Genomic DNA, 17,185 nt, shown 5'->3' on the forward strand with positions numbered 1-17,185 from the left:
TGTTCCTGTGCTGTACATTTCTTTGTTTGTTCTTTGTTCAATCACGGCCAGTAGTACTGGGTAAATTAAGGGGGAGGAAGAGGCACCCGAGAAGGGTAAAGTCTGGGAAAAAACTCTAAGAAGAGTCGGGAGTCATCCATTTGACAGTAAAAGTGAATTAAAATGCCTATCATAGTTAAACTGGAACCTTTTGGCAGGGGGCTGAGAATTGGTGTCAATGCATAGAACAACTCTGTTATGTCTTCACCACAAATGAGATCACAGGTGAAGATAAGCAGAAGGTGATACCTCTGACCATTTGTGGGCCTCATACCTACAACTTAATAAGAAATCTGACCTCCGCTGAGGCACCTGACTCCAAGATCCTGGACCAGCTAGTAAAGCTGGTTAAGGAACTTTAACCCCAGGCCCTCAATCATCCTCCAGCATCATAAAATCAATTCAGTGGTCATGGAAGGATGCTTTTCTAATTGGAGGGCTGTGACCAGTGGTGTTCCACTGGGATCAGTGCTGGGACCTTTGCTGTTTGTAGTATATATAAATGATTTGGAGGAAAATGTAACTGGTCTGATTAGTAAGTTTGCAGATGATACAAAGGTTGGAGGAATTGCGGATAACGATGAGGACTGTCAGAGGATACCACAGGATTTAGATTGTTTGGAGGCTTGGGCGGAGAGATGGCAGATGGAGTTTAATCCGGACAAATGTGAGGTAATACATTTTGGAAGGTCTAATGCAGGTAGGGAATATACAGTGAATGGTAGAACCCTCAAGTGTATTTAAAGTCAAAGAGATCTAGGAGTACAGGTCCACAGGTCACTGAAAGGGGCAACACAGGTGGAGAAGGTAGTCAAGAAGGCATACAGCATGCTTGCCTTCATTGGCCAGGGCATTGAGTATAAGAATTGGCAAGTCATGTTGCAGCTGTATAGAACCTTAGTTAGGCCACACTTGGAGTATAGTGTTCAATTCTGGTCGCCACACCACCAGAAGGATGTGGAGGCTTTAGAGAGGGTGCAGAAGAGATTTACCAGAATGTTGCCTGGTATGGAGGGCATTAGCTATGAGGAGCGGTTGAATAAACTCGGTTTGTTCTCACTGGAACGAAGGAGGTTGAGGGGCGACCTGATAGAGGTCTACAAAATTATGAGGGGCATAGACAGAGTGGATAGTCAGAGGCTTTTCCCCGGGGTAGAGGGGTCAATTACTAGGGGGCATAGGTTTAAGGTGAGAGGGGCAAGGTTTAGAGTAGATGTACGAGGCAAGTTTTTTACGCAGAGGGTAGTGGGTGCCTGGAACTCGCTACCGGAGGAGGTGGTGGAATCAGGGACGGTAGTGACATTTAAGGGGCATCTTGACAAATACATGAATAGGATGGGAATAGAGGGATACGGACCCAGGAAGTGTAGAAGATTGTAGTTTAGTCGGGCAGCATGGTCGGCACGGGCTTGGAGGGCTTGCAACTGCGCTTAGCAACATGCTTCACGACCGCTTCGTTTGTGGGATCTAGAAACTCACTATTCAAAAGAAGCTCCTGGTTGAGACAACAATCATGCTGGAGAAGGTGATTGAGATAGCTCAGGTGACAGAGTGCGCTGAGAAAGGTGCCAGCGAACTCCAAAGTGTGGCTGATTTGTAAGTAAAGTTAGTATGGGCGGTATAGCCGTGAGGCATGCAACAGGATCAACAGGCAAAGCAGAGAACCAGATACGGTCCTCAGGACCAGACCAAAGTCAAAGAACAGGGAACAGATTGGGTCGTCAACCCAAAGTTGATGTGGACTGCTATCATTGTGGAGGGGACCATCCCCAAGAGACGTCAACTGCCGTGAGTTTGTGGGCTTCCGATGTAATCGCAGAAGCCATATTCAAGCACATTGCCGGGCAGGGTGCGGAAATGCAAAAAAAAAATTAAACAGCTGCGACAGCAGTCCACACAGCCATTTTGCCAAGTGGGGGGAAACTTTGAGGATGAGCACGTAATGCACCGTCTGAATGTTGTCCAGGTGAACAAGAACGATGGAATTGAAATCATCGTGCATGTGAATGGCAAGCATTTAAAAATGGGTGTGATACAGGGGCTTCGGTGACAGTGAACAGACCATCAATTATTTCTGTGCAGGAACCCAGGTCCAGGTTTGAGGGCACTGAGGCCAAGCTAGCGGCTTGTACGGGAGAAGACCTTTAAAATCAATGGAAGTACCGAAACACCAGTGGTTTATAAGGGGCAAGAGGCCAGTCTGCCCTTAGCTGTCATCGAAGGGCACAGACTCATGGGAGGAGACTGGTTAGAGCAAACGTAACTGGCTGGAGACTTTTTAAATTTCTGATGGTGTCCTGTAAGATATCCTACAAAGAGAGAAGGACGTTTCCCACTGTGAGTGCGTGAAGACCAAACTGTATGTAAATCCAGATTTGACACCTAAGATTTTTAGAGCCAGGCAGAGCTGAAGCTTCTAGAAGAGCTGGGCATGATCGGACCAGTCCAGTTCTCGGAGTGGGCAGCCACCATCGTCCCTACCCTCGAGCCGCACAGGTCTGGAAGGATCTGCAGGCTTTACAAGTTAACTATCAGTCAAGCTACATAGGTGGATAGGTACTGATGCATGATCAATTGCACAAAGATTTGAATTGGGTACAACTGAGGCTTTATTGCTCTAAGATGTGTGACCTCCCACAGCAGCTGGCGAAATGGCTGCAGCATGGAGGACACACATATTTATACTCCGCCTACTGGGCGGAGCCAGCAGGCAGGGACTAGCAACGTACCTGCAGTACAGGGCCTACCATACATCACCTAATAGAGGTGCAACAGTGGTTTACCACATTCACCCCCTGTTAAAATTGAGTCCGGCGGGGGTGGTGGAGAACTATATACAACAAATGGTTTTCTTTTTACATTTACATTTACAATATTTGATAGAGAGAAAAAAATGTCTATTGAAGGCCAGTGGACCAGTTAGAGGTTTAACCGGTCCGGGGCCTTGATGTGCCACTGGGAGCGACGTAGTGGTGGCGGCGATGCCGATGCTGGTCTGATGTCCGTAGCCTCCGGGAGCGTGCCAAAAACTGCTTCATTGTCGGGGTGGGCAGGGGGAGGATGGATGGTCCCGGGGGGGTAGCTGCTGGGAGCGACGGGGGAGGGGAGGGTGGTGCCGGGCCGGGGGTGTGCGTGTGTGTGGAACCTGCTGGTGCAAGGTCCCTGAGGGAGACGGTATCCTGGCGGCTGTCGGGGTATGCCGCATAGGCATACTCGGGGTTTGCATGCAGCAATTGCACCCTTTCCACCAACGGGTCCGCCTTGTGGAGTCGGACGTGCCTACGGAGCAGGACGGGTCCTGGAGCTGCGAGCCAAGTCGGGAGCGACAACCCGGATGTGGATTTCCTGGGGAATGCAAAAGGCGTTCATGGGGTGTGTTGTTAGTGGCGGTGCACAGCAGTGACCGAATGGAGTGTAGTGCATCAGGGAGGATCTGCTGCCAGCGGGAGGCCGGGAGGTTCCTGGACCGTAGGGCCAGTTGGACGGCTCTCTATACCGTCCCGTTCTCCCTCTCTACCTGTCCGTTTCCTCGGGGGTTGTAGCTTGTCGTTCTGCTGGAGGCGATACCCCTGCTGAGCAGGAACTGACGCAGCTCATCACCCATGAAGGAGGATTCCCTGTCACTGTGGATATAGGCGGGGAAACTGAACAGCGAATATTGTGTTGAGGGCTTTGATGACGGTGGCAGATGTCATATCGGGACATGGGATGGTGAAAGGGAATCTGGAGTACTCATCGACCACACTGAGAAAATATGTTATGGTCGGTGGAGGGGAGGGGCCCTTTGAAATCCACGCTGAGGCGCTCAAAGGGGTGGGAGGCCTTCACCAGGCGCGCACAGTCCGGCCGGTAGAAGTGCAGCTTGCACTCCGCACAGACCTGGCAGTCCCTGGTGATTGTCCGTTTTTCCTTGACGGAGTAGGGCAGATTGCGGGCCTTTATGAAATGGTACAACAGTGGGACTCCCGGGTGACAAAGGCTGTCGTGCAGGGTCTGGAGTCGGTCTACTTGTGCGCTGGCACATGTATCTCGGGATAGGGCATCTGGGGGCTCGTTGAGCTTACCGGGGCGATACAAAGTCTCGTAATTGTAGGTGGAGAGCTCGATCCTCCACCTCAAGATCTTATCATTCTTGATCTTGCCCCGCTATGTGTTATTGAACATGAAGGCTACCGACCGTTGGTCAGTGAGGAGAGTGAATCTCCTGCCGGCCAGGTAATGCCTCCAATGCCACACAGCTTCAACGATAGCTTGGGCCTCTTTTTCGACGGATGAGTGCCGAATTTCTGAGGCATGAAGGGGGTGGGAAACGAATGCCATGGGTCTGCCTGCCTGATTGAGGGTGGCGGCTAGGGCGGGTCGTGCTAAACACGCACATCTCCTTGTTGTAGGTGAGGTTTAGGAGAGTGGCGGTGCGGAGAAATTTGGCAAGGTTGGCGTCGTGGTCCTGCTGATCGTGGCCGCAGATGGTGACGTTGTCTAGGTATGGAACGGTGGCCTGCAAACCGTACCGGTCGATGATTCGGTCCATCTCCCTTTGGAAGACTGAGACCCCGTTGGTGATGCCGAAGGGAACCCTGAGGAAGTGATAGAGGCGACCGTCTGCCTCGAAGGTAGTGTATGGACGGTCCGATTTACGAATGGGGAGCTGGTGATAGGCGGATTTGAGGTCTACCGTTGGGAAGACCCGGTACTGTGCAATCTGATTGACCATATCAGATATGCGTGGGAGGGGGTACGCGTCGAGCTGCGTGTACCGATTGATGGTCTGGCTGTAGTCCACGACCATTCTGTGTTTCTCCCCAGTTTTAACCACTACCACTTGGGCTCTCCAGGGGCTGATGCTGGCCTCGATGATGCCTTCCCGCAGCAGCCGCTGGACCTCGGACCTGATGAAGGTCCTGTCCTGGGTGCTGTACCGTTTGCTCCTGGTCGCGATGGGTTTGCAATCCGAGGTTAGATTTGCGAAGAGGGAAGGCGGATCGACCTTTAGGGTCGCGAGGCCGCACACAGTGAGGGGTGGAAGGGGCCCGCCGAATTTCAGGGTTAGGCTCTGGAGGTTGCACTGGAAGTCCAGACCGAGTAGTAGGGCAGCGCAGAGGTTAGTGAGGACGTAGAGGCGGAAGCCGCTAAATTCTACGCCCTGGACCATGAGTGTGACTGTACAGTACCCCCGGATCGCCACGGAATGGGATCCGGAGGCCAGGGATGTTCTTTGGTTGGCGGGGTGTACCGCGAGGGAGCAGCGCCTTACCGTATCCGGGTGGATGAAGCTTTTGGCACTCCCGGAGTCCAGCAGGTAAGAGGTTACGTGTCCGTTGATTTTAACGCTGGTCGATGTGGTGGCTAGGTTGTGCGGACAAGACTGGCCGATGGACACTGAGGCGAGGCGTGGTTGGTCGTCGCTGGTGTTGGATGATGTGGAGCCCGGGGGAGGGGCACTAGAACGGTGCCCATGTGCCGTGGGGGAGACAAGATGGCGGCGCTTGAAGATCTTGAGGAGGACAAAATGGCGGCGCCCATGGGCCGCACGTGGCTGAGGTTGAACAAGATGGCGGCGCCCATGGGCCGCACGTGTTGTTCGGAGGGGAAGATGGCGCCCACTGGCCGCGCTTGGTCTGAGGGGGAGAAGATGGCGGCGCCCACTGACCGAGCGTGGTCTGAGGGGGAGACAATGGCGGCGCCCACTGGCCACGCGTGGTCCGGGGAGGTGAAGATGGTGGCGCCCATTGTCCGTAAACGAGGGGGGTTGGGGCGATAGCGGCGACTGCACGGGCCTGGCACAACGCGGCGAAGTGCCCAGTTCTTGCCGCAAGCCTTACAAAGGGCAGCGCGGGCCAGGCAGCGTTGGCGGGAGTGTTTCTGCTGGCCGCAAAAGTAACATCGGGGTCCCACAGGGTTCGCTGGCTGGCGCATGGCGCAGGTGTATTGGCTGGGTAAGGCCCCCGCTGGGGCAGCCATCTGTGGGGTCCACGATGCGTAGGAGGGCTGGGCCGCGTGGCTGGGTGTGTAGGCCTGAACGTTGCGCGAGGTGACCATCATAGAGAGCGCTAGTTTCTTTGTCTCTGCTAGGTCGAGCGTGGCCCCTTCTAACTGTCGCTGGCATTTGAGATCCGACCCAATCCCTGTAACAAACGCGTCCCGCATAAGGAGGTTTGAATGTTCAGTGGCCGTAACAGCCTGACAGTCACAGTCCCGGACGAGTGGGATTAGGGCCCGCCAGAAGTCTTCTATGGACTCACCAGGGAGTTGAGAGCGAGTGGCGAGTACATGCCTGGCGAAGAACGTGTTCGTCTTCTGAGCGTAATTCTCTTTTGAGAAGAGTCATGGCTTCGGTGTAGTTCGGCGCGTCCTGGATTAGTGGAAAGACGCTGGAGCTCAACCTTGAGTACAGGATCTGTATCTTCTGATCCTCCGAGACAGGGTTGGGCGCCGATTTTATGTGCGCCTCAAAACAAGCTAGTCAGTGTTGAAAGTCCTTTTTGGCATCGCTTGAATGCGGATCCAGCTGCAGGCGATCCGGTTTGATACGGAGATCCAACTTTTGAAAATCTTAGAGCAATAAATTGATGCACGATCAATTGCACAAAGACTTGAGTTGGATACAACTGAGGCTTTATTGCTCTCAGATGTGTGGCCTCCCACAGCAGCTGGCGAAATGGCTGCAGCATGGAGGACACACATATTTATACTCCACCTACTGGGCAGAGCCAGCAGGCAGGGACTACCAGCGAACCTATAGTACAGGTCCTACCATACATCACCTAATAGAGGTGCAACAATGGTTTACCACAGGTACCCAATCTCCAGGATTGAAGACCCCTATGCCAAGCTGACGGGAGACCTTACCTACTCAAAATTAGACCTCAGCCACACCTACCTCCAATTAGTGTTGTACGAGGTGTCCCAGAAATAGGTCACAATACCCATTAGAGACTATGGGCGCGATTCTCCGAAATGGAGACTAAGTGTTCGCGTCGTCGTGAACGCCGTCGCGTTTCACGACGGCGCGAAACGGGCGCTGGGACTACCGATTCTGACCCCCACAGAGGCAAGCACGGCGCTGGAGCGGTTCACCCGGCTCCAGCTTCTCTTCACGGCTCCAACTGGGCGCAGCCCCAACCCGCGCATGCGCGGGGGACTTCTTCAGCGTGCCGGCCCCGACGCAACATGGCGTGGGGGTTCAGGGGCCGGCCCCGCAACAAAGTCGGCCCGGGGGGGGGGGGGGGGGCGGGGAGAGGCCAGCCCGCCGATCGGTAGGCCCCGATCGCGGGTCAGACCCCATCAGAGGCCCCCCACCCCCCGGTGAAGAAGCGCTTTTCCCTGCCCCACAGGCCGCCCCCCCGTCCCTTGGCGCAGTGTTCCCGCCGGCTGCGAGCAGGGGTGAACGGCACTGGCGGGACTCTGCCGTTTCCGCACGGCCACGCGGCCCATCCGGGCTGGAGAATCGGCGGCCCGGCCGTGGACAGTGGCCCGCAACCAGCGCCATGCCAAATGAGCCAGCGCAAATGGCACCGATTCTCCGCACCTTGGAGAATCGCGCGCCGGCGTCGGGGTGGCGCGGCGCGGTTGCGACGATTCTCCGGCGCGGGGCTGGGGGAATCGCGCTCAATCTGTCTCTCCCTCTTGAGAATTTTCACTATGTATATCATATTGTAAATAATTACATGTGTCATGTTGTAAGGGACTTAAAGGGGAAGAGACTTTAAAAGGGTGGGCATTGTGGCCCATGTGACTGGTCTGGGGCCAATCACGTGGGAGCCCGCGATGTCCGTCCAACAGCCCGTCAACGCGGGGCCCAGAGATCTGGGGGCTCAGGCAGAGTGAATCCCGGAGCTGAGGAATTGACACATGTATGCAGCTTCTCTGTGCCTTTTGCCTTCTTTTATAAACCCCTTTGGTTTACAATGACGCCTCGAGCAAGACTGCCTTGAGCCATCACAACACCATCTATATTGCCAGCATGACTCTTCCTTTTTTTTCCTTTTTTTAAATAGATTTAGAGTACCCAATTCATTTTTCCAATTAAGGGACAATTTAGCATGTTCAATCCACCTACCCTGCACATCTTTGGGTTATGGGGGCGAAAGCCACGGAAACATGGGGAGAATGTGCACACTCCACACGGACAGTGACCCAGAGCCAGGATCGAACCTGGGACCTCGGCACTGTGAGGCTGCAGTGCTACCACTGTGCCACCGTGCTGCCCCGCTGCCCCACCATGACTCTTCCTAACTACTGCTACCTCGACACATCTCTCGTCCCACTGTGAATCCCAACACTGCTGCCTCGCCCCTCCTCACAATCATTACTTTGACCCCACCCAACACTGCCTCAACTCTCCTCACTCTCGTGCCTTGAACAGACTTCTACAGTTACCTCGGCCCTGCCTTTTGAATGTTATCTCACTCTTCCCTCTATTGCTACATCAACGCTTCTCTCTACTGCTACCTCAACCCTTCTCCATACCACTGCCATGACCTCTCCCCACTAGTACCGCCTCAAACACCTTTCTCTACCATTATCTTGATGCCCCTCATTAACACTGCCATTATAGGGTGGCACGGTAGCACAGTGGTTAGCACTGTTGCTTCACAGCTCCAGAGTCCCAGGTTCGATTCCTGGCTTGGGTCACTAGCTGTGCGGAGTCTGCACGTTCTTCCCTGTGTCTTCGTGGGTTTCATCCCGGTGCTCTGGTTTCCTCCCACAATCCAAAGATATGCAGGTTAGGTGGATTGGCCAATGCTAAATTGCCCTTAGTGTCCAAAATAAAAGCTTAGGTGAGGTTACTAGGTTAAAGGGATAGGGTGGAGGTGGGGTGCTCTTTTCAAGGGCCAGTGCGGATTCGATGGACCAAATGTCCTCCTTCTGCACTGTAAATTCTATAATTCTATGATCCCCCTGTGTACCACCACTGACACCCCTCTCTACTACATCTTGACTCCTGTCCTGACTGCTGTCTTGATTTTCCCTCCCAATGGCCCAGTCTCCTTACCCACCCTCCCAATCCATCCTCCTCTTTGCTGTTAAGCTATCTGGGGGAGGTCCAACAGTTTTCCACGGGTCACTGGTCTCAGTTACATAGAATTGTAGTACAGATCAGCCATAACTCAACTGAACAGCCAAACAAGAAGTGAATGGTCTAGCCCTGTTCCTATGTTCTTTAACAACAAAGGTTAGGCTGAGTGAAAATGAGGTACAGTTTGCAAAAACACTTACAGTACAACAGAGAATGTACTTGTGCAATATTAAATATGTTTCTTATTTTTTCAATGAAGAGCTATTGTGTTTGATCATACTGAACTGTTGTATTCCCAAATGGTAATGGTGTGGATGATGGCTTTAATCTCAAACATGCTACGGTCCTGATCCTAAGCTAATGTAGCGGATATCAAGTGGCGGTTTAGAGGGCGGACGCTGATACAGTTGTTGTTAGCAGTGCTGCCTCACATCGTCGAGGACCCGGGTTCGATCCCGGCCCTGGATCACTCTCTGTGTGGAGTTTGCACATTTTCCCCATGTCTGCGTGGGACCCACCCCCACAACCCAAAGATGTGCAAGGTAGGTGGATTGGCCACACTTAATTGCCTTTTAATTGGAATTTTTTTTAAAAAGTGGCGGTCTAGCACTTCGCTAAAAAGGTGATAGGAAACTCAGAATGAGACTTGTCACAGCGTGCTCTTGCACAGCTCCCAGTTCAACTTTCAAACTGACATTAGTGAAATCTCTTCAACCAAATGTTTGTGCTGTGAAAAGACCCAGACTGCAAGAAAGGATACTTGCATTTATATTGCTCCTTTCACAACCTCAGGAAGTCACACAGTACTGCTCGTGAAGTACTTTCGAAGTCACTGTTGTAAAGTAGGAAACATGACAGCTAATTTGTGCAAGGCAAGATCCCATAAACATCAATGTGATAATGACCAGATAATCTCTTCTTAATTTGATGATTGAGGAATAAATATTTGGCAAGGAAACCAGGTTAACTCTCCAGTTCTTCCTCAAGATAGTGCCGTGAGGTCTTTTACATAGAGACGGGGCCTCAGGTTACCATCTCATCTGAAGATGATAGCTCCAGTATAGCTCTGCAGTGTCAGCCTTAGTATTTGTGCTCAGGTCCCTGGAGTAAGTCTTGAATCCACAACCTACTGGCTCAGAGACATGGACAAACTGAGCCAAGGTTGAAACTTAAGAAAATGAATTCCACTGAGGAAAAACAAAATAGATGAAACTGTCCACTCACAACACAATACTCCTTGTATTGACAAGGAATCCTAAATCCATATTCACAGGACACATTTATTGCCTTTATAAAAATTCATTTTCAGGATTTGGCTGTCTCCAAAAGACCAGCATTTATTGCCAATCCCGAGGCACCATTGAGAAGATGGTTGTGTACCAGCTCCTTAGTTAATTGCTGCAGTCCATGTGGTGAAGATGCTCTATCATTGCATTTGGTTAGAAAGTCCCAGATTTTTGTCTCGGCGACAATGAATTCTTCATATAACCTTTACTTTGGACAGGAATATATATATACATTCAGAAATTATCATAAATCTGTTGAATCATTTCTATGAATGGATTCATTTTACAGAGTGAGAAGCAAGGTATCGTCATGGTGAATTTCTACAATCAGTATGTTACCTGCAGTTCTACAGCCAATCTTTTAAATGTGGCAGGTCAGTATTTACATTGTGCTCTCAAGTAAAATTGCTTTTCAAAACTAATTTCTGCTATTATAATAAAGGTTCAAATAGGAACCATACAGCCTCCCTTGTCTACCAACCCGCCTTGGTTCCTTATCCCTTTGGCTAGTAAAGGTTTATCCATCTCGGATTTAAAATGGTGAATTGAGCTGGCATCTATTGCTTTTTGTGGGAAAGGTTCTGCACTTCTACCATCCTCTATCACAGAATCACACAAATGCAAAAGCCGAGAAGGAGGCCATTCAACCTGTCTTGTCTATACTGGTTTCCAAAGGAGCAAAAATTGTTAATGTTCCAGGGGTTCTGATGAAAGGTTATCGACCTGATTTAAATGGCTGAAAATTCTAAATCTTACCCCCATATCTGGCATTTTTCATCTTCGCGGAGGCGGGTCAGGAGTCGGGCAGGGGTTCATGCCAGCACATTCGTGGTACAGCTGGCAATTGAAATCAGCGGCTGCTTCCACTGTAGTGGGATTTTGGAAGAACAGGCGTGTGGAATCTGGAATGAGCAGATTAGAACGGGAGGGGGCGGGGGGGGGGGAAGAGGAGATCTAATCTTGGCGAGTTCTTATGGATAGCTAGGGTACCCCCTTGGAGAGGTAAGGTTTGGATAGGTTCCGGGACACCTTTGGAAAAGGCAAGGCATGCTCAGGAAAGTTAAAGCACTCTTTAGGATTATTAAAAGCAAATATGATTATGCAGTTTCTATGCACAAATTAATTGGAACTGTCAAGCTGCAAAAGAGATGTCGAGGAAATGTTGAGCTGTCTAGCTGCCATTGCTACCCAGAAGTGTCAAACCTGTAAAGGTTACCCAGCATGTGTCAAAACTGTCAAGGAACTGCCCAAGGATATTAACTGAGTTGCATGAATGGGGTAAGGGCAAAGGGTGGGGGGGGGACACATTTTTTTAAAATTCTGACATTGGATGTGGGCATCACTGGCAATGCCAGCATTTGTTGCACATCCCTAATTGCCCTTGAACTGAGTGGCTTGCTCGGCCGTTTCAGAGGGCAACTAAGAGTCAACTGCATTGCTGTGGGTCCAGAGTCACATATAGGGCAGACCAGGCAAGGATGGCAGATTTCCGTCTCTAAAGATCATTAGTGAATCAGATACGCTTTCACAACAATTGATGATAGTTTTGTGGTCATGATTATATTCCAGATTTATTAACTGAATTCAAATGCCAGCTGCCATGGTGGGATTTGAGCCCATGTCCTGAGAGCATTCAGCTGGGCCTCTGAATTACTAGTCCAGTGACATTACTACTACATCAGCATAGATTGGCTTGAGTTGGAATAGGGGAATGGGGGGCAATGGATTTGGGTAGTGGGGCATTAAGTTGGTATAGTTTGGCATGGATGGAGCATAGAGAGTGTTTGGGGGTATAAGGGGTGAGGGCTGGAGGGATGTTGTTTGATTCATTATTCTTATTTATTTCAACACAGTGTCGGGGCACAGGTGCAAACTTTGCCCTCAGCTGCAACCTGTGAATTCAGTTCTGGGGTCGCCCATCCCAACTCTTGTTCCAGCCCATCCCAGCTGACTGAAAATCCCACCTGCGGGCAGCCATTTGTAAAGGTCGGGTTTGCTGAAATTCCCGACTTGGCAAACCCATCCCAGGGATGAAAATCTGAGCCTAATTTCTCTGCGCAGATGCTGCCAGACATGCTGAGCTTTCCCAGCATATTTTGGGCAGGATTCTCCACCCCCTTAGCCCCATTTTCCAGCACGGAGCGCCCCCACCGGCAGCAGAATCCTCCATCCCGGCAACCGGCCAGTGGGGTTTCCCATTGTGGCCACCCCGCGCCGTCGGGAAGCCTGCGGGCTTGGGTGTGCTGCCGGTGAAGCGGAGGATCCCACCGATGGAGAATCCCACGGCCTGTTTTTATTTTTATTTCCAGCATTTGAGTATAGATTAATCACAATATATTGCTGGGGAAGGGAATGCACAGTTCAGTGAGGAGTCCTAGAGACCTTCAATCAAATCATAGATTTGTTTCTGAAAAAGAGTTCATAAGTTCATAAGATATAAGAGCAGAATTAGGCCATTTGGCCCATCGAGTCTGCGCTGCCATTCGATCATGGCTGATCTCATCATGGGCTTACCTCCACCGTCCTTCCCGTTCTCCATAACCCTTCAACCCATTAGCAATTAAAAATCTGTCTCACTCCTTCTCAAATTTACTCACTGTCCCAGCAACCACCGCATTCTGGGGTAGCGAATTCCACAGATTCACAACCCTTTGGGGGAAGTAGTTTCTCCTCAAATCCGTTTTAAATTTGCCACCTCTTATCCTGAGATTATGGCCTCTCGTTTTAGAATGCCCCACAAGCGGAAACATCTGCTCCATGTCTATTTTACCCAGACCTTTTATCACCTTGTATACCTCAATTTGATCTCCCCTCATTCTTCTAAACTGGAGAGAGTATAGGCCTAAACTGTTCAATCTCTCCTCATACGACAAACCCCTCAGTCTGGGATCAACCTAGTGAACCTCCTCTGAACTGCCTCCAATGCCACTACATCTTTCCTCAAATAAGGGGACCAAAACTGTGCACAATACTCCAGGTGCAGTCTCAGCAATGCTTTGTATAGTTGCAATGACACTTCCTTACCTTTATATTCAATTCCTTTAGCTATAAATTCCATTTGCTTTCTTTATTATCTGCTGCACCTGCATGCTCGTTTTCTGTGACGCATGAACGAGGACTCCCAGGTCCCTCTGCAATAGAGCACCCTTAAGTCTCTCCCCATTTAGATAAGTTGCCTTCCCATGTTTGCATCACCTCACACTTATCCACGTTAAACTCCATCTGCCACATTTTGGCCCACTCTACTAACCTATCTATATCCATTTGTAATGTTCTTATTTCCTTATTGCAGCTTACTGTCCCACCTATTTTTGTGTCATCTGCAAATTTAGCTATAGAACCTTCTACCCTTGTATCCAAGTCGTTAATATAGATTGTAAATAGCTGGGACCCAAGGACCGAGCCCTGTGGCACCCCACTAGTTACATCTTGCCATCCAGAAAAAGACCCATTTTATCCCGACTTTCCGCCCCCTGTCCGTCAGCCAGTCTTCTATCCAAGCTAATAAATAACTCCTAACCTCATGTGATCTAACCTTGTGAATTAACTTTCTGTGCGGCACCGTATCAAACGCCTTCCGGAAGGCCTGCAGCCTCTAGGCGCTCCCAAGTATTCTGCAGTTGAGATTCCGCTGACTGACTTCCTTCCCCCTATTATGCATCTTATTGGGAGGTGCTGCAGACGAGGCATAACCCTCCCCTACTCAACATCCTTCAGTTCAGGAGTAATGTGGACGGGGATTCTACCTTTATGGTCATTCACAGGATGCAGGTGGCGCTGGCAAAGCCTATATTTATTGCCCATCTAATTGCCCTTGAGTAGGCTGTGGTGAGCCGTCTTTCTTGAAATGCTGTAGTTTGTGTGGTGATGATGCCCCACAGTGCTTTTAATTAGGGAGTTCCAGATGTTCTGCCATCAGTTTCTGGTGGGAGTTTTAAGACATCACTATTAGCTTTCTCGCGGTTTTGAATTGAACTATTACACTTATTGTAATGGAATTCAAACATTTTTTTTTATAAAGGCATGTTTGTCAAATAATTTCATAGATCATTTTGACTACATCAAAAAGATTGCTGGTTACAAGACAGTAGGATTTGGTGGAGATTATGATGGCGTTTCCAGGTAATACTCAATATTAATCTAGCTGTCTATCTACACGGCTGTTCAATTCACTTGCACCTTCTTTGAGAAATCTATTCTTTTGCGTATTAAAAGATGTTCGGGTTAGGTCAATTGGCCATGCTAAATTGGCCCTTGGTGTCCTAAGATGTTTATGTTAAGTGCGGTTTTGGGAATAGGATGGGGGAGTGGGCCGAGGCAAGGTGCTCTTTCAGAGGGTCAGTGCAGACTCGATGGACCGAAGGGCCTCCTTCTGCACTGTAGGGATTCTATGATTCTTTTTTTTTCCAATTAAGGGGCAAGTTAGCTGTGCCAATCCACCTACCCTGGACATCTTTGGGTTGTGGGGGTGAGATTCACGCAGACACAGGGAGAATGTGCAAACTCCACACGGATAGTGACCCGGGGGCCGGGATCGAACATGGGTCCACGGTGCCATGAGGCAGCAGTGCTAACCACTGCGCCACGGTGCCGTCTTCTGGGATTCTATGACTCTAAATCTTTGTCAGCAGCCTGCCGAATTGGTTGAGCTGGTTGGCAATAGCTCTCATGATAACATGAACCCACTGTGAGAAAACCATTTCATTCGACTGTAAAATGGATTCTGTCTCAGTTTTCAACAAGCCTGATATTGGAAATAAATCGAACATGAGGATTGGCATAGAAGACTGAAATAAAGAACATAGAGAATGAAAAGGACACGGTGAAGGGAACTGCATTTGAGGTTTCAGCTGAGGCTTCTCATCAGAACTCTTCAGTCAAATTTGCACCCCGGAGGAAGCCCCCTGACTGCCTCACGCATAGCCAACCTGTTGTAAAACTCACCAACGCGACGAGGGAGGGATCATTTGGCAAGGGGACGTTAATAACATGGAAATGTATTAACATTTATTAAAATGAGGTTCACCCGTGATGTCACCTGCGAGAGGTGGGGAAAATCTGGAAACGCAATCTCTTGGGTGAGAATGAAGTTTCACAATTCTCAGGAGATCATAGATCATAGAATTTACAGTGCAGGAGGAGGCCATTTGGCCCATCGAGTCTGCACCGGCTCTTGGAAAGAGCACCCTACCCAAGCCCGCACCTCCCCCTATCCCCATAACCCAGTAACCCCACCCAACACTAAGGGCAATTTTGGACTCTAAGGGAAATTTATCATGGCCAATCCACCTAACCTGCACATCTTTGTACTGTGGGAGGAAACCGGAGCACCCGGAGGAAACCCACGCACACACGGGGAGGATGTGCAGACTCCGCACAGACAGTGACCCAAGCCGGAATCGAACCTGGGACCCTGGAGCTGTGAAGCAATTGTCCTTGCCACCAATCCTCTGGTAGGCGATGGTAGGCTCAAGATTCCACCCTCTCTTACACAGACACACACACACATGCTCTCTCACACACACAATCCCTCTTTCACATACACATCCTCTCTCACACATGCTCTCTCACACACACGCTCTCTCACACACACGCTCTCTCACACACACGCTCTCTCACACACACACAGACGCGCACAATCTCTCCCTTACACACACACAGACGCGCACAATCTCTCCCTTACACACACAATCTCTCCTTCACACACACACAATCTCTCTCACATACACAAACACACTCTCTCTTCTACATACACACACAATCTCTCTCTTACACATACACACAATATCTCTTACACATACACACAATCTCTCTCATACACATGCAATCCCTCTCTCTCGCACACACAATCTCTCTCATGCACACACACACACACGCGCAATCTCTCTCTCTCATGTCATGATATACACCAGTATATCATGGTGCAGATACACACACACTGATGGACACACAGCAAGACCAATCAACACACAACACCGCAGCGAATCACCAGTTAGAGCACACTCACTATAAAGACAGGGGGCATCAGAGTTCCCGCTCATTCGGGATGCAGCCTCCTACAAGGACAGAGCTTACAGCTCACAGCACAGGCCCTCACCATGTGCTGAGTGCATAGACTGGTTCGGACAGGCATAGGTCTTTAGTTTAATCTAACATCGTGTTAACCCACAGTGAAAGTGTGTTCAACAGTTTCTAACTTAATAAAATAGTGCTGCACTATTTTAAGTGTTGGTGGCCTGTATGTGTTCCACGGATCCAGAACACCCAACACATCATGATACCAGGAGTTGGGGGATATTAGAGCTTCTTAGACTTACCTGCAAGTGATCTGCCTTCCACCAGCATACAGTCATCCTGCAAAATGGACAGCACCTGCCCGCCGCCGCCGCTCCGCATCACCGGTAACCTGGGGGCCAACGGGAAGATATTCAAAAAACGCTTCCAGTTCTACCTGGAAGTCACAGACCGGGAAGATGCCTCGGTCTGGTGGGCTGGATGGAGAGGTCTGGTGGGCAGGATGGAGAGGTTTGGTGGGCTGGACGGAGATGTCTGGTGGGCTGGATGGAGAGGTCTGGTGGGCTGGATGGAGATGTCTGGTGGGCTGGACGGAGATGTCTGCTGGGCTGGACGGAGAGATCTGGTGGGCAGGATGGAGATGTCTGGTGGCTGGGTGGTGAAATCTGGTGGACTGGATGGAGAGATCTGGTGGGCAGGATGGAGAGATCTGGTGGGCTGGATGGAGAGATCTGGTGGGCAGGATGGAGAGGTCTGGTGGGCAGGATGGAGAGATCTGGTGGGCTGGATGGAGATGTCTGCTGGGCTGGATGGAGAGAGCTGGTGG

General features: G+C 50.3%; 1 protein-coding gene across 1 annotated transcript in view; it reads left to right on the forward strand.

Annotated features, from left to right (window-relative positions):
- The window catches only part of dpep1 (dipeptidase 1), a 67,722-nt gene that overhangs the window by 41,974 nt on the left and 8,563 nt on the right, over positions 1-17,185 (forward strand). The window contains exons 7-8 of the mRNA XM_072518059.1: positions 10,634-10,718; positions 14,391-14,466. Coding sequence (XP_072374160.1) covers positions 10,634-10,718; positions 14,391-14,466 — 161 coding nt within the window. The remainder of the gene's footprint in view (positions 1-10,633; positions 10,719-14,390; positions 14,467-17,185) is intronic.

Source organism: Scyliorhinus torazame, chromosome 10 (genome assembly GCF_047496885.1).
Source record: "Scyliorhinus torazame isolate Kashiwa2021f chromosome 10, sScyTor2.1, whole genome shotgun sequence".
Classification (NCBI taxonomy): domain Eukaryota; kingdom Metazoa; phylum Chordata; class Chondrichthyes; order Carcharhiniformes; family Scyliorhinidae; genus Scyliorhinus; species Scyliorhinus torazame.